The sequence below is a fragment of the Chrysemys picta genome, chromosome 3 (genome assembly GCF_011386835.1).
Source record: "Chrysemys picta bellii isolate R12L10 chromosome 3, ASM1138683v2, whole genome shotgun sequence".
In the NCBI taxonomy this organism is placed as follows: Eukaryota; Metazoa; Chordata; order Testudines; family Emydidae; genus Chrysemys; species Chrysemys picta.
The window spans coordinates 7,180,711-7,201,451 of NC_088793.1; the positions used below are offsets into that span (position 1 = coordinate 7,180,711).

At 53.2% G+C, this 20,741-nt stretch overlaps 1 protein-coding gene across 1 annotated transcript in view; it reads left to right on the plus strand.

Annotated features, from left to right (window-relative positions):
- The window catches only part of LOC101948727 (bifunctional epoxide hydrolase 2), an 85,438-nt gene extending 74,042 nt beyond the window's left edge, over window positions 1-11,396 (plus strand). The window contains exons 17-20 of the mRNA XM_065587429.1: window positions 1,965-2,045; window positions 2,564-2,622; window positions 9,254-9,902; window positions 10,931-11,396. Coding sequence (XP_065443501.1) covers window positions 1,965-2,045; window positions 2,564-2,622; window positions 9,254-9,338 — 225 coding nt within the window. The 3' untranslated portion in view covers window positions 9,339-9,902; window positions 10,931-11,396. The remainder of the gene's footprint in view (window positions 1-1,964; window positions 2,046-2,563; window positions 2,623-9,253; window positions 9,903-10,930) is intronic.
- Window positions 11,397-20,741: the final 9,345 nt, after the last annotated feature.

The following is a 20,741-nucleotide window of genomic DNA, read 5'->3' on the forward strand; positions in this document are numbered from 1 at the left end:
TGCCTATTCCCCCAGGGCCTCCTTTCCACGCAAGAGAGGAAAAGTTTCCAGAGGGCGGGAGTATGGGGCTGTGGAGGGCTGAAATCCCTGTCACCCGGAGTCAACCACCCTCCGCTAGCCAGGGGCGGGGTGGAGTGATCTAATAGGTCTACCTCAGCTCTGTCTTCCGTGGTAGAACGGCACCTTTGGAAGGTTCCGGACTTAGGGCCAGATTTGTACGGGTATTGTGCAGCCTGCTCTAGGTACCTAAATCCCTTTAAGAGTCTGCCTGCCCACCCCAGCAGGATTTGAACACAGTCCCACAACTCACTTTCAGCGGTTGCCAAACTGCCCTGCCATGGTACCTGGTGTTGTCCTGCCCCTTCTTGCTTGTCCTTATTCTCCATGCCAGAACGCGGGGTCAGTGCGGCTGTGCTCGGAAGAACAGGAATTGGCACTCACGCTGTTCTCTGCCTCCGGAGATCTCAAACTGTGTTACAGAGTTGGGGAAACTGAGGCACGGATAAGTGAGGTGGCATGACCAAGGTCACACTGCGGGCCAGTGGGCTGGACAGCAGTTCTGTGCTCTAACCACTGAACCATGCTGCCTTCGCAAGAGGGCAGCACCGCCCCCCAAAGGGCATTGAGCGGTTAAGCAAGTGGCTGGAGCAATCAATGCGATGCTCAGACGTGCGTTGGCTCTGTGACCTCGCTTCACTTTCAGTCTCGGCGAATATAAACGAGAACTCTTGGGCCAGTGGGTGGCCTCCAGCCTAGGGCACTTCCTCCGCTGCAACTGAGCTGGGGGATTGATTGACTGGGCCGTGATTGATATTAGACAGCGGTCACGTTGCAGCCGCTCTCTCTCGCCCCCAGGGCACGTCCCTCTGGGGCTCTGGTCTCGCTTGCACTGTCCCCGCCCTGCTCTCTTTGGGTCAGTGGCTACCCTGGGGAATTCAGAGAAGAGGGACAGAGAAGGCTCATTAGATCCCATCTACTCCATCCATCCAGCTGTTTTCTCGGGGCTGGTTGACGCAGGAGGTCAGACTGGTTGGTCAGCCTGGGCTCAGATCTAGGAATGATCGTTTGGGGCCAGTGCAGAATTGCTCTCTACAGTCTGTTCGCTGGTGCTCTGGCTGGGACGGCCACAGTCCTCAGACAGGCATAAGTTGTCCTAACTGGGGCAGGTCGAAAGGGCTCCTCTCTAGTGCCCTTGTACCGCCGGATGGGCGAGCGTCCCCGAGTGATTTCCCGCACAGAAGAGCAGAAACGCCTGCAGAGGTCGCAAAACGTTGGGGGTTCAGCCTGTAGCTCTCCATCGTGGGCGGTGGGTATCGAAGGTCAGGGGAGGCTAAGCCTCCCCTAGCCCAGGCTGTGGCCCCACCCACGTTCCCCCTCTCCCCTGAAGCCAGTGAGGGCTCAGCTCCAGCTGGCAGCCCAGAGCTCGGGGCTTCGACCAGCCTGTGGCCTGGGGGTCGGGCCGGGGCTGGGGTGAGGCCGGGGCTCGGTCTGGCCCAGGGGTCGGGGTGGGTGGGCTGGGGCTCCTCCATCTGCAGGGGTGGGGGCGGTTGGGGCTCTGGTAGGCGGGAGGCGTGGCCTTGGGCAGAAGAGGTGGGGCTATGGGACTAGCCTCCCCGAAGGGGGGATCTCGCGCTGCCCATGCTCTCCATACACTGGATAAATGGGTTGAAATTCAAGTGTGGTTATCTGCCAAGGAGCAATTGCAACAAGCCGTGAGGCTCCCTGTCTGCAGGGGTGTCATGTGCACTGTTGTGCGTGGCCTTTGGGCAGCGCATCATCACCTGGTGGGGGTGCCTACGCAGCCCCCGCCCACCCCGCTCCCATGGATTCTACGTGAGTCTGCTCCACTCCGCACCGATGGGAACGGCTAGTGATCGCTACCCTGCTGGGCAAGGAGACTGTTTACAGAGCGGATTTGATCTGGAGGCGTCTCATTTCCTAGCCCTGTCTTTATCCCCCTGCAGATCCTGGTCCCGGCTTTGATGGTTACTGCCGGGAAGGACTTTGTTCTCCATCCTAATCTGAGTAAAGGCATGGAGGAGTGGGTAAGTGATCAGCATTATCCACCCCATGGCGTCCCGGTTACCCGGCGGCCAGGGATATCCAGTGTCATTGGGCTGACGTTGGTTCCCTCGGACTCCATCCCAACTGAATGCATCCCTCGTAAGTGGCTCGTGCTTCACATGTGAAGCAACTGTGGGGAGTTCCCAGTAGCAGGAGGGTCTTGGACCAGCCACCTTGACTAACGAGCTACATAAATCCCACAAGCTGTGCCTGCCGAGAAGGGCGATCAAACCTCATGCTTCAGGCCACGTGCAGGGGTCAGGGCGAAATGCTCTTCTAGCCAGGTATAGCACCACATGCCCGGGCCGGGGAATTGTCCTTCCTCTCAAGCGTCAGGAATTGTCCAGCGCCGGGTTCATGGTGCCAGGCTCGATGGGGCTGATCCCATATGGCAGGTCCTAAGCAGCCACCTTTTCTAAAAGCCTCTGTACCTTTGAGAGGCCCGGCAGCGTCTTTGGAGTGAAACAGGGTCTCACTGTTCTTGTGCATCTCTCTCCAGATTCCCCAGCTGAGCCGGGGCCACATTGAAGAGTGCGGACACTGGACTCAGATGGAAAGGTACCGCGTGCACCGCGGGGGCGGGTTGGCTGGCGTTTAAAGCCCTGTCGTCGTCAGCCGCTGGGGGCCTGACTGTAAGCGCTGCTTGGCAGCCAGCTCTTGCTCCGGCGCCCTGGCCGCACGGAGTGAGCTTTTAGCAAGTCGAAATGTGTGCGGCGAGGGAGTGGGGCGCCGCGGCCGGCGTTTGCTAAAGGCTCGGCTGGGTCAGCACTGCAAGCCAAGCTGGTAAGGGCAGTCAGCTCTTGTGCCTGGTCCGGGAACTGATTTGCCCACAGGGATCACCACGGATTATCTCCCCCACAGCCCCCGCCCGATGCTGAAGCCTTGTGCAATTAGCTAAATGGCTTAAAGAACAGGAGTACTTGTGGCACCTTAGAGCTTATGCTCAAATAAATCTGTAGTCTCTAAGGTGCCACAAGTACTCCTGTTCTTTTTGCGGATACAGACTAACACGGCTGCTACTCTGAAACCTGTCTAAATGGCTTAGTGACTTTTAACACTTCCTCTGAAGCCTCCAGTACCGGCCTGTGCTGGAGGGACCAGACCAAATGGCTCATGGCAGATCACTGCACATTTGACTCTGATTTTCAGTGGGCCGAGCGCCCCCAGCTCCCATTGACTTCAGAGGGAGCCAGGGTGGCTCAGCACCTCCCTGAATTAGGCCAATACATATACGCATAACCCAGCCTACCTGGATGGCAGCATTACCGCCCGGGGCCACGACGCGGCTCCTGATTCGTCTTCATCCCATAGCCCAGCCCAAGAATTCAGAGGGGCTACCCCAGTGGCTCTCAAACGTTTGTACTGGTGCCCCCTTTCACACAGCAAGACTCTGAGTGCGACCCCCCCCTTTATACATTAAAACCATTTTTTTATATATTTAGCACCATTATAAATGCTGGAGGCAAAGCGGGGTTTGGGGTGGAGGCTGACAGCTCGCGATCCCCCATGTAATAACCTCACGACCCCCTAAGGGGTCCCGACCCCCAGTTTGAGACCCCCTGGGCCACCCCCTCCCAGCCAGCTGCTGCAGCGCTTGCTCAGGCAAAATCCCCCAGTGAGGTCAGTGGAGATTCGGTCTGCATGGGGACTGCTGGGATACGACCCCAAACGCATGTCCCGCCACCAGCTAACGAGAGAGTTCATTACAGCCCCAGTCGTGCCGCACGGGGAGATCCCCGGGATCCTCGGCAGCTCGTGTGCCGTCCGAGCATCCCTGCATTACTGCGCTGCAGCCTCCCAGCTTGTCCTCCGGCAGCTGGCAATGGTGTACAGAACCGGGCGATCCAGCCCGTTGGGGGGGGTGAGCTCTGTTAAACCAGCCTCATTCGCTTAGCCCATGTCATCCGCTGGCCATTATTTAACACAAGCAATTAGCAGAGAAAAGGAGCCGAAGATGAGCTGGGCCGGGAGGGATTGTCTCATGAGAACAGAGGAGAACAGCTAAGTGTGCACGGCTGAGAGGCCATTACTGTCAGCACCTCCAGGGCACTGGAGGGGGAAGGGAACTGTGGATGGTGAGGCAAGCGGGCCTGAGCCGGAGTCATGGGGGTTAGTTAGGAAAAGGCAAAGTTAGTCAAAGTTCAACCTATACATTCTATGGTCCTTATAGGGCCTCCTTTGCCGGAGTGTCTGAGCACCCCAGTCGCGAGCATTGTGAAGTGGTGGATGCTCTCCGGCCCCAGGGAGTTCAGACAGTCACTGAAGTACTAATGCTTATCAAAAGGGCTGTGTCACTATTTAATGTATCCTCATCTACACCCAGGGTCTCTAGTTCTCTTCCCTCTATGGCCAGGCCTCAGTTTCCAGGGGAGGCAGGTGCTAGCCTGCGCCCCAAACCCAGTACATTTTCCCCAGCAGGTGCTGGTCTTTTCTTCTGCCCCTGCCCGTTTCTGGCCCTCTTTTCCCCTAGGCTCTGCTTCAGAGTGCATCCTTCCTCATGCAGTCGCATCCTTCTCCGCCCCTTGCAAGGGACTGGGTCTGATTTATGTAGGCCCAGACACCCCTCACCCCGATACACACACACACACACACACACACACACGCACACACACCCTTCCAGCAGTCTCTGAGAGGTCTGGATAATTTGAGTCAGCTGCTTTTTTTCTTCTCTCCCTCCCCCCATGTGACACTTCACTCTGTCACACACACACCCTTGGGAGGGAGGGCGTCACTAGTATCTCCATTTTACAGATGGGGAAACCGAGGCACAGCGAGGCTAAGTGACTTGCCCAAGGTCACACAGGCAGAGTTGAGCTGAACTGTAAGAAGTGCCAACCTTATCGCCACCTCTCCCTTCCCCTTCCACAAGAGCAGCGAGTTCTTTCTTCCCCTTAGCTGTCGCTGACGTCTAGCAGGACAGTGCAGGTATTTGAAAGGGCCTGGCCCAAGCAAATAGAGACCCACAATGGGGTGTGGGGAGGGATAATGAAAGAAGACTCTGCCCTTTCTTTAAATTAAACTTTCTTCATCTCATTGGAAAGAAAACAACACAGCTGAGATTCCTTTACACCTGCCCATCAGCCAGGGGGTGAAACCACCCCCCACGTCTCTGCAAGTCTCCGTTCTATTTCGGTCCTGTAGCTCAGCCCCACAGAATGGATCCATCCTCCCAAATTACCCACATACCCCTTCTTCATGCCCCCAAACCTCCTCTGCACCTGAGAGAGAGAGAGAGAGAGAGAGAGCGCGAGAGAGAGCACTTCGTCATCTCCAGAGAGGTTTCTTGGGAAATAACCCCCCACTGACTGCTCGTCCATGACTCCTGGAATTCACTCACGGGTCTGCCTGGATGTCAGAGAAGGTGTAAAACAGCAGCTAGACTGAAAGGCAGTTAAGTCAGCAGGAGCAATTGGATCTCTGCAAAGTGCATGTGTCATATAATCAATGCTAACGGCTGATGGATGAATCTCTGCAGCGCCGCTTGAATCAGACTCGATTTCTGCTGGTTTACAAGATATATAAAATCTCGTCAACTACATTGCAAGGCGGAATATTCTCCTGGCTTTACAGGTCTGAATGCCAGTGTTAAGAGAGCCGAGTGTGGTAAAGGACGGAGTCGTTACACTCCAAAGGCTGGAGAGAGATCAGTGCTGAATAATGTTACGGGTGCTGAGAGAAAGTAACAGAACAGACTCGCATCTCTCTCGGCGGGCCCCGGCTGCCTGCGGAGCGGGTTTGTAACGGAAACGGCTCCTCAGCCAGAACTAGACTGTAGCATTTTGTGTTAAACAGCGTAATCGTTTGTATGTGAGGTTGGAGGGCCTGATCCAAAGCCGAATGGAGCGCCTCCCATTGCCAGGCCCAGAGAGCACTGATGGTGCAGGGGAAGGATGTTAAGCAGAGATCACCTTGAAAAGAACCAGCAGAGGGTTCGTAAGTTGCCTGCATGGCTGTTGGAACGGCTTGAAGAGCTTCCTCCGTTTCCCTTTCCCTCTCCCTCCCGGCGGTTTGAATTATTGTGCCAGGGGATCTAAACACTCCCTACATTTTGGGAGAGTTTGGATCCCATCTGATTTTCCCAGCTGGTCTCACTGGGCCTGATTTGTCTTCTCAGCCCTGTTTGGTGGAAAGCTGGGGTAACTCCATTCAAGTCAAGGCCGTTCCACTGGGATACAGGAGAGAATTGGGCCCATAAGTATTATGTGATGGAGCATCGCTAAAGAGTCACAGCATCACCCAGCGTTTTTCTCTTTCAAAAACTAATTAGTCTCTGCTCCCAACACCCCGGGTGATAGACATTATCATCTTCATTCCACAGAGAAGGCAGCGGAAGCAAAGAGATTAATTGGCTTGCGTCGAGCCCCACACGGGTCACTGGCAGAGGTCTAGTCATGTTAGAACTCAAGGTTTCCTGGCTCCTTCTCCTATGCTCAGACCAATGGATTTCAGTTCTATAGGCTCTCATGCACCCATGTGGAGTATCACCCCTCGGTTTGCTCGTATAGTTCACCAAAGCCCAAGCGCTGCACTGGAACGTGATTTTTTTCAAGTGTTCAGGTTGATTGCAAAACCAGGTTTCCTCAGATAAGACAAAGTTTGTGTTCCTCATTCAGGATGACACCCCGATCCTGATGAACTTCTGAAACAAAGCTGGGTTTGAGTCATTCACTGGCCAACCAGCATCTGCACCATCTCCTTGGGTGAAAACTCGCTTCTTCCTCAGTGGTCGAATAACTCAGAATGGATGTTTTCAAAACTTAAATGGTTCCATGGCTGTTTAATGTGACTACATCTGATTTATTTTGTCTCTTTCTCTCATGTTCCTCATGTTGCAAACTCACCACCTGTTTGCAGTTTAGTGGCTTCTGCTGGTTTCAACTTCATTCATGTCCCCAGGGGGGAAAAAAAGGGCTGCTCATTGAATTGTGGATGTAGCAGATAATTAATTAGACACCTTCTTTCTCTCTTTCTCAATCCTGCTACTGAACTTGGCACCTTTCTCACAAAGACCTCCGTGTGCTTTACAACACTAGCTCATCAACCCTCACTGGCACCTTCTTCGCCATCCTCTGTTGATCAGGCCCCCCCTGGGGTGGAGTGGGATGGTGTAGCTGCTTAGCAGCGCTGCTATACCAGGCAGCATTGTAGGGTGGGAAATGAAAAATCCCGTATCCAAGGGGAATTTCAGGGAGGCAGAAGGAAATCACCCACACTGGAACGTGTTGCTTTCCTCTGAACCAAGTGGGCTGATTTGATCTGTCTCGGGTGTTTCCGCAGCACCTCTCACCATGGTATCTGGGCACCAACCCATTCAGGCAAATGTTCTGCTTCTCTTTGTGTGAATCCTGGGTGTCCCCAAAAGGGGGTGGTCAGAACCTAGGAGCTAAAGGAGTCTTCAACACCCAGTTCACTGACCTATTTTTGACAACCACAGGGGCTGTGACCATCTTATTGGCCTTTCTTCTCCTTGAAGAAAAATCACTGCCCAAGCTTCCCCCCACATACCGGCTGAGGTCACTGTGCCCCATTGCCAGGCATCGCCAGAGCCGAGCCCACCACCCTTGTGTCTCTCAATGCATGCATCCATTTCCCACCCTTGGATAAAATATCAAGTATCTGCGTGGATAGGAACCAAACGAGATTGGCTCATACCAAGAAGGCGACAGTAGGCACTGACAAGTAGGTCTTCCCCTTTGAAGCTGTCTAGCAGGGTAGTGTGGGCTGATCCATTGGCGTGCTATGGACTTGTTGGCGGATTGATGCAGACCCCCTCCCAGGAACATTCCCACTTGGATGTGTGGGAACAAAGGTCAGTGAGTTAATGCTGACCTGTGTTTCTCTACTGGGAAAAAGCCAGCTGATGGATTCATATCACAGGCTGAGGAAATACTTTCCAGGCCAGCAGTAACTCAGGAGGATGTTAAACAGCAGCCCCTAATATTAGACATTTTAAATTAGCAGCTCCAGATAACTTGCATCCAAGAGTTTTAGAAGAGCTGGCCAAAGAGTGCTCTGGTGTCACAACTGGGATATGGGTGGCCTACCTAGCGGGTAGAACCAGGGGTCAGGGCTAGTGGTCGGAGCAGAAGTAGGGCCTAATAGTTGGAACAGGAGTCAGGGGTCAGAGCTGGCATCAGAAACCAAGAGTCAAGTTGAAGATTGGAACCAGAGTCAGGGATCAGGAGTCTAGCTGGAGATCGTAGCTGGTGGTGGGGATCAGGAATCAAGCCAAGGTTTAGAGCCAGGTCCAATGCAGGGAATAAGAGAGGACTATGTTGTAGCAGAAGACTGGGTACCACCAACTTGCACAGGCAGCTTCCTGGAACTCCCTCCATGCTTAAATAGTGCACCTGAACCAATCAGAAGTCGTTGAGAGATGCTACCAATCAGGTCATCTGTGGGTGGCACTTCCTGTGGTCCTTAGTCTCCCAGGGTTTATAGTGCATTGATTGCAGCTCTGCCAGGTGGGGGCATAGATGCTTCAGTTATCCAGAGCCCGGCAGTTCTACGTTCCAGCCTGAGTCCCTACAGTCTGGGCCATTAGTGTTGATTTTTTTTTAACAAGTTGTCAGAACTCCCCGGGTATTTAAAAAGTGTTAACGGGATGAGCTAGGGAGTCTCAGACTTGTCAGCCTGACATCGATCCTGGGCAAAACAGTGGAGTGACTGATACAGGACTCTAATAACAAAGAATTAAAGGAGGGTAATAATTCATGCCAGTAAACATGGATTTATGGAGAATAGATTTTGTCCAACTCCTTTTTTGATGAGATTACAAGTTTGGTTGATACAAGTGGGAGTGTTGATGTAATTGACTTCATAGGGCATGGGACTTGGGACAATGTTTTGATTGAAAAATGAGAACAATAAAATAATTAACATTCTATTTAGTCAAAAAGGCGTTTTTGGGTCAAATTCTCAGCCTCTTCTAATTGGCAGCCTGCATTTTCCCCACGTTAATGCCACCTCGTTACCGCCAGTTAATAATAAAATGTATCATTTTCTTCTAAACTTTTCATGGGAAATAACATTGCCCAACAGCAAAGCAGCACAGGCTGTGAGCAGTCTCCCTAGGAAATGGATGGAAGCCTAATTCCTTGGGCCGGGAAAGCTGGGCCGGAGAAAGCCCAGTAAGGAGCAGTCCGAGCTTAATGCAGTGTGTTGTTGTTTTGTTTTTTGTTTTTTTCAGGCCAGCTGCTCTGAATAAGATCCTCATCAACTGGCTGGAGGATGTTCACGACAATTCTTTGCTGCAGAAGATTTCAAAACTCTGAGTTTGCCCTTGGAAGATTTCAGCCTCCAACTTCCTGCTTGCTGCTTGTGTGTGGGTGTGGGCCCTGCCAGTATCACACACCTGATAAGCTGGGTTTTGCCTCTGGGTTTTGGTTTTCAAGCTAGTCACTGGGAAAGGTGGGGTAGCCGGGGCTCAGCTAGCCACATCAAGCCGGATAACTGCCTTTCTTTGCACTGGCATGGGAATGCAAGCGTCTCAGCGAGGGATTGTAGCATCACGCTCTGATTTGGGGCAGTTCTCCTGCATGTGTTGTGATGCAAGACACCGACGTTTCCTAGGAAATGAGGAGGCCAAATCAAAGTCTCAAAGTTGTAGGGAGCAGTAAACCGAGCGTCGTCGTCTATTTAGCAAATAATGTAAACTACAGAAAAATAGAATGGGGGGGAAATTCCCTGGCTAGGAAGCGGCTGAACATTTCAAGCTAGGATACAGGGTTTAGAGGGGACGGGTGACTTCCCAAGTGCCTCCTGCATCTACAGCTGATTCCGTTATTAATAATACTGAGCCACTAATCTGAAATCCTGTAAATATTTTGTAGGGTTAGGCTTAGGGTTACCATACGTCCGGATTTCCCCGGACATGTCCTCCTTTTGTGTGCTAAAAATAGCGTCCGGGGGGAATTTGTGAAGCACTCACAATGTCTGGGATTAGCAGAGAGTGGCTGGGAGGGCTGCAGGGAAGTCCCGGGCTGGACTCCGGAGCAGCTGTAGAGGAGCCGGATCCGCCCTGCATTCTGAGCCAGCAGCTCCCTTGCAGCCCAGTCCAGCAGCACTGTGCAGGGCCAGACCGGGTTTTGTTGTGCAGGGCCAGACCGGGTTTTGTTGTGCAGGGGAGCTCAGCCACGTGTCCGGCTCGGCTGCACAGAGCCCAACACTCTGTTCTGAGCAGCAGGGTAAGGGGGCCAGGGGGCAGGAAGGTTCTGGAGGTGGAGGTCAAGAAACGGGGGGGGCTTTTTGGGGGGAGTGGAGAAAGTTTTGGGCAGTCAGGGTACAGGTAGGGGGTAGGGTCCTGGGGGGCAGTTGGGGGGGGTCTTAGGAGGGGGCAGTTAGGGGACAAGGAGCGGGGGGGGGGTAGGGGGCTGGGAGTTCTGGGGGGGAGCTGTCAGGGGGCAGGAGTGGAGAGAGGGATCGGAGCAGTCAGGGGACAGGGAGCAGAGGGGTTTAGATGGGTTGGGAGTTCTGGGGGGGAGCTGTCAGGGGGCAGGAGTGCGGAGAGGGATCGGAGCAGTCAGGGGACAGGGAGCAGAGGGGTTTAGATGGGTTGGGAGTTCTGGGGGGGGCTGTCAGTGGGTGGGGAGTGGTTGGATGGGGCGTGGGAGTCCCAGGGGTCTGTCTGGGGGTGGGGGTGTGGATAAAGGTTGGGGCAGTCAGGGGACAAGAGGCAGGGAGGCTTAGATAGTCCTGGGGGGCAGTTAGGGGCAGGGGTCCCAGGAGGGGGTAGTCAGGGGACAAGGAACGGGGGGAGGGTTGGGAGGTCAGGGGGGGGCGGGAAGTGGGAGGGGCAGGGGCGGGGCTAGGGCGGGGCTCCTCCCGTCCTCTTTTTTGTTCGCTGAAATATGGTAACCCTAGTTAGGCTTCCACCTCTGGCATTCAAACTCCCCGCTCTGGGTTTGGTTTGGCTCGGCCCCCAACCAGAAAGGCCTGTTTTCTAGTTCAGACACGGCCAATAGCTTTGCGATAAGAGATGAGTGGAGGAGTTTTTGTCCCATGAAATCTCCTGAAAGCAGCTAGCGCCCCCTGCTGTCCACTGTTCAGATTGGAGACCAGGGATGTCAGTTCTGACCTGGCCTCGTGCCCAAACCTTGAACCCTGGCCAGCAGCTACGGTAGTCAAGCCCTAAGCACTGCCTTGCTTGTGACCAGGGTTTATTTTCATTGCGATTGAGGCTTTTGTTGTCAGTTTAAGCTGTACATTGAGGGTTTAATACGGGCTTTGCTGGATACTAATAGCTCTTTTATGCTGCTTTGAAAACTTGCTTCTGCTTTTGTTATTTCAAGCGTCTTTTGTAACCCAGCAACCGAAATAAATCCCAGAATTGATCTCATGGCGTCCAGTGTTCTTCCAGGTGGCGCCTGGTTATGTTCATGCTGGTGGAGATTCTTTGTAAGGCATGTTTGCGGTGCATTGTCACCCCTGAGTGCTTTTGGAAGTGGGGTTAGCAGTGGAACCAGATGGATAACCCCACAGATCCTGAGACATCCTTTTTAGAAGGGAGTGGGCTGAGCAGGCTGGCGGCGTAAGATCAGCATTTTAATTTAATTTTAAAAGAAGCTTCTTAAACATTTTGAAAACCTTGTTTACTTTACATACCACAATAGGAACCAAAAATGGGGTGGGGTGTTCTCTTGAGGTGAGTAAGTGTTGTGCTCTGAAAAGGAGGGACTAATAACACAAAGCTTTCAACTAGAATCTAGATCTCACCTCTCCTTCCCAGAACATAAGAACGGCCATATTGGGTCAGACCAATGGTCCGCCTAGCCCAGTATCCTGTCTGCCGACAATGGCCAATGCCAGGTGCCCCAGAGGGAATGAACAGAACAGGGAATCATCAAGTGATCCATCCCCTGTCGCCCATTCGCAGCTTCTGGCAAACAGAGGCTAGGGACATCATCCCTGCCCATCCTGGCTAATAGACCACTGATGGACCCATCCTCCATGAACTTATCTAGTTCCTCTTTGAACCCTGTTATAGTCTTGGCCTTCACAACATCCTCTAGCAAGGAGTTCCACAGGCTGACTGTGCGCTGTGTGAAGAAATTTGTCCTTTTGTTTGTTTCCATCTCCAGCCTGCCCCATAAACACCCTGACACCTCTGGTCACCTGCTCCACACTCACCGCTGTGCTGCCTCACCTGAGTCCTGACTGCAGCCCCCTGCTATTCCTGCACGTGTGTGCGCCGCACAGTCGCGGCGGATGTGTCTACACTGCAGCTGCCAGTGAGCCGTCCAGCCTGGCAGACACTTGGATTGGGGGTTAAAGATAGCAGTGGGGACAGGTTAGCCAGCCGAGCTCAGCCCAATGGGGCTGGGTGGGCTGGGCTTGGACTCGGGGCAGGGGCTAGCCCAGGGGTCGGCAACACATGGCACCTGTGCCAAACACGGCATGTGAGCCGATTTTGAGTGGCACGCTGCCGGCCTGGTGAGAGGAGGGGCCGGAATGCACCACGCTGTGGGAAGAAATGGGGGAGGGGAAAGCTTGGCTGCCGCAGGCTCAAGGTTCTGCCTCCTGCCCCCGCCGGGGAGAGCAGTGGGGGGGGGGGGTCCCGGCCTCCCGCCCCACTCAGCCCCCCCCCCCCCACCGCTCTCCCCTGTGGGGGCAGGAGGCAGAAGCTTGGTCCTGCGGCAGCCCAGTTTCCCTCCCCCCCCCGCTTCTTCCCACAGCTTGGTGCGTTCCGGCCCCTCCGCCCCTCCTCCTCCCTCTCCCTGCCCGCATGGCCCTTGCGACGGGAAGGGGGGAGAGCGGCCGCCTGCGCACAGCTCCCTAGAGCCGGCAGAGAGAGGGCGGGACGGGCCTGGGGGAAGGGGCTGGAACAGGGCATGTCCCTCCCAGCCCTCTGCCCTGAACCCCCCTCCCACACCCCTCAGCCCTCTGCCCTGAACCCCCCTCCCACACCCGGCCCTCTGCCCTGACCTCGAGTCCCCCCCCCACACCCAGCCTTCTGCCCTGAACCCCCCACCCAGCGAGCTGAGCAGGCTGGCGGCGTAAGATCAGCATTTTAATTTAATTTTAAAAGAAGCTTCTTAAACGTTTTGAAAACCTTCTTTACTTTACATACAACAATAGTTTAGTTATATAAAATAGACTTAGAGAGAGAGACCTTCCAAAAAACGTTAACATGTATTGCCAGCACGCGAAACCTTAAATTAAAGTGAATAAATGAAGACTTGGCACACCACTTCTGAAAGGTTGCCGACCCCTGGGCTAGCCCAAGCCTCTGCCAGAGCCGCTACATCCACTCGCCATTTCTTAGCATGCTAGCTCAAGCAAAGCTAATAGGGTTACCATTCGTCCGGATTTACCCGGACATGTCCTCCTTTTTGTGCTAAAAATAGCGTCCGGGGGGAATTTGTAAAGCACTCACAATGTCCGGGATTTCCCCCCTCCCCCGGCAGAGCAGAGCGAGCGGCTGGGAGGGCTGCAGGAAAGTCCCGGGCTGCACAACGGAGCAGCTGTAGAAGAGCCGGATCCGCCCTGCATTCTGAGCCGGCAGCTCTCCCCTGCAGCCCGGTCCGGCAGCACTGTGCAGGGCCAGGGACCGGGTTTTGTTGTGCTGGGGAGCGCAGCCACGTGTCCGGCTCGGCTCGCACAGAGCCCAACACCCTGTTCTGAGCAGCAGGGTAAGGGGGCCAGGGGGCAGGAGAAGGGGCAGGGAGGTTCTGGAGGGGGCAGTCAAGAAACGGGGGGGGGGCTTTTTGGGGAGAGTGGAGAAAGTTTTGGGCAGTCAGGGTACAGGTAGGGGGTAGGGTCCTGGGGGGCAGTTGGGGTGTAGGAGGGGGCAGTTAGGGGACAAGGAACAGGGAGTCTTAGGTAGGGGGTGGGGTTCTGGAGGGCAGTTAGGAGCAGGGGTCCCAGGAGGGGGCAGTCAGGGGACAAGGCGCGGGGGGGGGTGGGGGGCTGGGAGTTCTGGGGGGGAGCTGTCAGGGGGCAGGAGTGGGGAGAGGGATCGGAGCAGTCAGGGGACAGGGAGCAGAGGGGTTTAGATGGGTTGGGAGTTCTGGGGGGGGCTGTCAGGGGGCAGGAGTGCGGAGAGGGATCGGAGCAGTCAGGGGACAGGGAGCAGAGGGGTTTAGATGGGTTGGGAGTTCTGGGGGGGGCTGTCAGGGGGTGGGGAGTGGTTGGATGGGGCGTGGGAGTCCCAGGGGTCTGTCTGGGGGTGGGGGTGTGGATAAGGGTTGGGGCAGTCAGGGGACAAGAGGCAGGGAGGCTTAGATAGGGAGTGGAGTCCTGGGGGGCAGTTAGGGGCAGGGGTCCCAGGAGGGGGCAGTCAGGGGACAAGGAACGGGGGGAGGGTTGGGGGTTCTGGGGGGGCGGGAAGTGGGAGGGGCGGGGCTAGGGCGGGGCTCCTCCCGTCCTCTTTTTTGCTTGCTGAAATATGGTAACCCTAAAGCTAATGCAGGTCTGTCTCGCCGCTCTAGCAGGCACATGGCTAACTGCAGTGTAGACGTACCCAGAGACCTCCGTCTTCAGTAGGATACAAGAGCAAAACAAATTCACTGTCCACCTCTGCAGTACCTCTCCGTCCGCATTACCGATCACCAGCTCTGTCCCCTATTGACTGGTACATTCCACCAGGTAGAGACATTTCTCTCTTTTCTGCCCAGGCTCCTAAGTGCTCTCGGCGTCTCTGTTGTGTGAATGCCTGCGCCGGTACTAACTGTGCTGTGTTTCGCAGCATCTGCAAGCTTCATTACTGTGCTTTTCACTTCCACTTGCAGCTCGTTAGCGAAGGCAAACCCAGCGATCATTTAGCCTGCAGTCCGCTAGCCTCGGTGCAATGGGATATTAAGGAGGCGAAAGGACAGTGGAGATAAGTGCCGCGGTATGTAAAGAGTCAGAGGCGCAGAGCCGTGGGGCTGCGTTTGCTGATGGCCTCTCCTCGAGGGGAAGTATTTTTTCCATTCCATGGTGCCAACTCCTAAAGGGTCCCTGGAGTTTGATCTTAGTTCTTTCTCTCTTCCCTTCCCTTCCCCCTCCCTTTTCTCCTCCAACCCACTTGCTGTTGAATGCCACATGCTCAATAACTGACTGCAGAACTGCTCCCCACACACTTTCTACTCTCTCCTTCACCGCGGTATTTAAGCACATTCCAGCAAACATTGTGATTGACAGCCGGCCGGCGGTGGTCTCTCTGGTCCAGCTAGAGACCTCAGTAGTAGTAGTCTGGGGGTGAAAACTGTCAGATTGGGTCGCTTCGGGATGACTTTAGACGTTGAGGCTCAAATCCTCTAAGATATTTAGGCTCCTAATTTCCATTGATTTCACTGGAAGTTCGGAACCTAAATACGCTGGAGGCGATAGGCCCCAAGTGCCTGCCCAAAGAAAGTCAGACGAGATACAGCATAAGAACGGCCAGACTGGGTCAGACCACAAGGTCCATCCAGCCCCGTATCCTGTCTACTGACAGTGGCCAATGCCAGGTTCCCCAGAGGGAGTGAACCTACTAGCTAATAATCAACTGATCTCTCTCCTGCCATCCATCTCCATCCTCTGACAAACAGAGGCGAGGGACACCAGTGTCAAGCGGGGGGCCAGACAGAGAGCAGCTCCTTTCCGACCTTCCTGTGCCACGACAAAGCCCTGTGATGTGCCGCCCCAAATGGAGACGGCCAACACCGTGACTATACCACATTGTAGGTACTAGTCAGTGAAGGGCACCTGGGATTTGAATAAGGGGACTTTCCCTGCTCAGCCGACGCTTCGGGCTGCCCCGAATGGCAGCGGCTCGCTCAGCTTTCATTCAAACCAGGTGTTGGAGCTGGTTGTTTAGAAGACAGGGAGGAATTGCTCCCCGCGGCCGTGTCCCTGGCAAGGTAGACGGGTAACACCTGCCTGCCATCCGAGAGGCCAGCGCCGCTCTCCCCCAGGGGAGAATAGCTTTGGAGGTGAGCTCCCTTTCCATGGCTTCTGCTGCGGCTGCCACTCAGTGCCAGCTGCAGCCCTGTGGGTTTGTACAATGGGCTCGCCCAGCCACAGCGACTGGATAAAAAGCCACCAGCCCATTTCGGAGAAGCCACCGGATGTTACTGAGTTTCAGGCATTTCTAACCTGGTTTGGATCTGGGGCAGACGTATGAAAGCCAAGAGCTTTATACTGAACCTTTGGAACGACACGGACAAGAGACAGGTGTGGCGTCGCTGCCCCAAGGAGGAAACGTGCGCCTGTCTCCCAAGGTCCCAGGACTCCCCCAGCCCAAGTTCTGTGGCCTTGAGTTGAATCCTCAAAGGAGCAGGCGCTGGGGACGAATCTTTCCTGGGCACTCGACAACAACTCCCGTGCTGCAGCATCCGAACTCTTAAGGGCAGACAAGGAGTCAGAGCTAGACAGATGAACCCTGCTCATACGTCTCCCCCGAGTCATTTATCCCTAATGCAGATGTCGATAGCTAATCTGGAGATGCTGGTCTGATGGATTAGCCTGGCCCAGTTACCAGGGAAAGAGCTGTCAGGGTTTCATTTATAAGGTGAGTCCAATGCAAGCGGCAGTCTGTGCTGGAGAAATGCAGCATCCAAGGCTGGTGTTTAATAAGCATTTGACGTCCCCTTGAACCAGCCATCGGGTTCATGCCAGGGACACAGCTGGGCTCGAGGTTCCACAGCAAGGATGTGCGGCGCAAGGAAGCCTTTCCTTTCACATACACCAGTGTTCCCCTGCATGATGCTGATCCTCCCTCTCTTCTGGAGGAGCCACAGACAGAGGCAGGTGTAATACAGAGCTGATTCCTGCCAGCTGTCTGTCGCTTGGGAGGAAGTTCAATAAATGAAGCTTAGGAAAATGACGAGAGTCCATCCAGGAGGAAGATCCCATCCTTGTCTGGGGTGGAGAGTAGAAAATGTTTGGCAAGGAGTTCCCAGTCTGATTTAGCCACAACCCACCCCTCCCTCTCCCAATACCACAGTTGAGGAAGAAGGCTGTACTGGTTAAAACACTGACCTGTTTAGAAGGGCAGGGAAGGCTATAAACAATTTTAAAATTATATATAGCACATGGAAGAAAGGGGAAGTTGATGATAAAAATGAATATCAATCAGAAGCTAGGAATTGTAGAAAATTGATAAGGGAAGCAAAGGGACATAAGGAAAAATCTATGGCCTGCAGAGTTAAGGACAATAAGAAGGAGTTTAAGTATATTAAGAACGAAAAGAATCTTAACAATGGTATTGGTCCATTACTAGATGGAAATGATAGAATTTTCAGTAATAATACAAAAAAGCAGATGATATATTCATATCATATGATGATGATCCCACTCTTCCTATTCCACTATTGCCTCAGGTGGATGTTAAACCACAAATACTAAAGTTAGAAATTTTAAATTAGCAGGTCCAGATAATGTACATTCAAGAGTTTTAAAAGAGCTGGTTCGGGAACTCATTGAAAAACAGCTTTTGGGGAGTCCCTAAAGTAATCTACTTAATCTGTTTTTCCTAAGGTATCGGTCACCAGGGTTGTTAAGGAAATACTTGAAGGACACAGATAAGGCCTTCCAATAAGTGATTGACACAAGCAATATTCTTTTCCAAAGCAAGAAACCTTTTTATTGATCTGAATAATAATCCCTAAAACACTAATAATCTAAAAACATAAATCAGACCCAAATCCCGTACTGACGTTATAAAAGCACAAATCCTTAAATGCAAGTTAAAGAGCATTCACACCGCAATATCATACAGTTTAAACGATTCTAAGTGCTGCGATCGGTTCCAGACGGCCCGTCCGTAAGCGATCACTGGCAGTAGTTCTTAAAGTTATATTTTAAATTTTAAACGTGTAAATTGCAATGAAAAGTCACACACATCTCAAGCATCCACATCCCAACCCTGCGCTGCACTATCCTATGCTGTGTTCCACCTGTAATTATAAGGGACACGCTTCCTCTCTGCCTAGACTAATCAGGAACCTGCTAGAACCAGTTAAGGCAGACAGGCTAATTAGGACACCTGGAGCCAATTAAGAAGAAGCTGCTAGAATCAATTAAGGCAGGCTAATCAGGGCACCTGGGTTTTAAAAGGAGCTCACTTCAGTTTGTGGTGGGAGTGTGAGGAGCTGGGAGCAAGAGGCGCAAGGAGCTGAGAGTGAGAGGGTGTGGGTGTGCTGCTGGAGGACTGAGGAGCACAAGCGTTATCAGACACCAGGAGGAAGGTCCTGTGGTGAGACTAAGGACGGTGTTTGGAGGAGGCCATGGGGAAGTAGCCCAGGGAGTTGTAGCTGTCATGCAGCTGTTGCAGGAGGCACTATAGACAGCTGCAGTCCACAGGGCCCTGGGCTGGAACCCAGTGTAGAGGGCGGGTCTGGGTTCCCCCCAAACCTCCCAATTGACCTGGACTGTGGGTTCTTCCAGAGGGGAAGGTCTCTGGGCTGTTCCCCAACCCACATGGTGAATCTCTGAGGCAAGAAAATCCACCAATAAGCGCAGGACCCACCAAGATAGAGGAGGAGCTTTGTCACATTACCTAAAATCGGAGATGGTATTGAGTAATTAGCAGCAGGTCAGCAATGGCCGGTCACGTCCCTTCCGGGGAGTATGATGCCAGAAAAGACTCTCAGGCGAGCTTCAAAAAACTGCTCCAAAGTGCACTCTATTATCTAGTCTTTTTATAACTCACTTTTACAAATCACACAGCTCACAGTGACCTGTTCTGGGTCATCACTTCTCCCAACTTCAATAAACGACTATCAACAAACATTCCTAAGAGTCTTAGACATCATCAACTTCTGTATGAAAGACACCCCAAACTCCAGGTCTCTATCCACGTATCTTCTGTCAGTCTCCAATTGTTGACTCTTTTCTCCCCTCCTCCCCTTAGCAGAGCCTGCCAGTCTGCAGGTAGTATTTGACCTTGCCTCCAGAAGCCCTGCTTGTCCAAAGGAACCCTTAACAAGTGGTGTTCTAGTTTATTAATTCAGGGTGACTAAATGCACCCAGTATGGCTCCAATTAGCTTGCTGCAATTCTAGGGTAATACACCCTCCATTCTGGGGAAACACCCCCCTAAAAGATGTAGTTAATATGAAGAGGAAAAATTGCTGACCAGCTCTGGGATAATAGAAACCCAGAAGCAATAAACTGCACAGGATTTATAAAGAATAAATCCTATTAGACAAACCTGATTGCTTTTTTGATAGGATTATAAAATAAGTGGCTGGAAAGGCATGCAGATGCTGTAATGAATTTTGAATTTATTAAAGCATTCGATACTGCACCGCGTGAAATCTTCCTTGAAAAACTTATTTCAAATTGGCCTGGGAAGGGACGTGAAAGCTGCCGTCAAGAGCATAAAAATAAACAGCAACGGGTTGAGCTGCGGGGTGGGGTCTAGTGAATTGCTGGCGGGATCAGTATTAGCCAGGGTCCTATGTAACATTAATGACCTGGAAAAGGGTTAATGAAATGCACAGCTGATACTGCTGTAAACTGGTGTAACCCCTTTGGGGTTTAGAGAGCATGGCCCTTTACATCTTTTTCCTAAGGGGGAGGGGGAGAGTAATAAAAAAGGAGGGAAACTCCAGGGGCAGGCAGGAGCTCCAGGGAGAGGGGGAGGCAGCCTGCAGGCCCTGGAAAAGGGAAGCAGCAGAGAACCTGCCCGAGGCCTGGGAAGGACAGGGCCGATCGGGGACAGCCCAGGACAGGAGCCAGGAGGAGCTCTGTGCCAGGGAGGAATTGCCGAGAAGGACAGGCCGGAGCTGGACCCAGTATCGCGGCTGCCCAGAGCTGCACGGGGCTGTGAGTACTGGGGCTTGGGACTCTGCATTGGGGACAAGGAGGGAGGCTGTAGCTAGTTAAGTGGGGAGGTGGTCACTCTGTGTGGCTTTGCAGAGAGCGGCAGAAGAGGGCACCGGAGGGGTTTGTTGGGGAAAGTTCACTGGCGCCGAAGGCGACCGGAGCACCCAAGACTCACTCCTGGACTAGAACTTTGCTCAGGACTCCTGACCTCTGTGTGCAGACAGATGGCTCAGTGTCTGCCCTTCCAGACAGTGCTACCGCTGGGCCTGTGGGACCTTGGCTTGGATGCAGCCCTGTTTTACTGCTCCCCCTTGATGTTTTTCTCCTCTCATCCCTCTATAAATAAATATTTTCCTTGTTATATCCACTGTACTTTTCCTGTGGGTGTGTGTTCACTCTGGGGGGGTTGGAACAGGTGCCCCTGGGGTGGAAGGGATTATTTCTCCTGCTGCATTCCTGCGCGCGCCTTCTCTTGGCCAGAGCTGCCTGCAGAGCAGACTCCATCTTGGCCACGAGGGCGCTCAAGTTACACTGGGAAGGGTTGCAGATAACCCGGAAGACAAGGGGATAGTGAAGTGGACTCGGAGAGCTAAGAAACATGGGCAGCAAAGAAATGAAATGAGATTCAGTTTGCAGGGAAATAATCTAAAACACAAAGACCCAAAGGGAGCATGAAAACTGGAAGGCAGGAATGGGACAGGCACCGTACTGTACCATGGGCAGCAAGTGGACACGTAGTGTGATGTGGAAGCAAACAAGGCCAATGAGATTTGGGACTGCGTACACAAAGCGAGTGGTGGGAGGTGATGGTCTCTCTCTCTCCGGCTGCAGGGCAATCACACCTTGAATATTGCCTTTATTACCCGGGTGTCTGATCACCGGAATGAAACTGACAGATTGGAGGGAGTTCAGAGGAGAGCAACAACAATGATCCAGGGGCTGAAT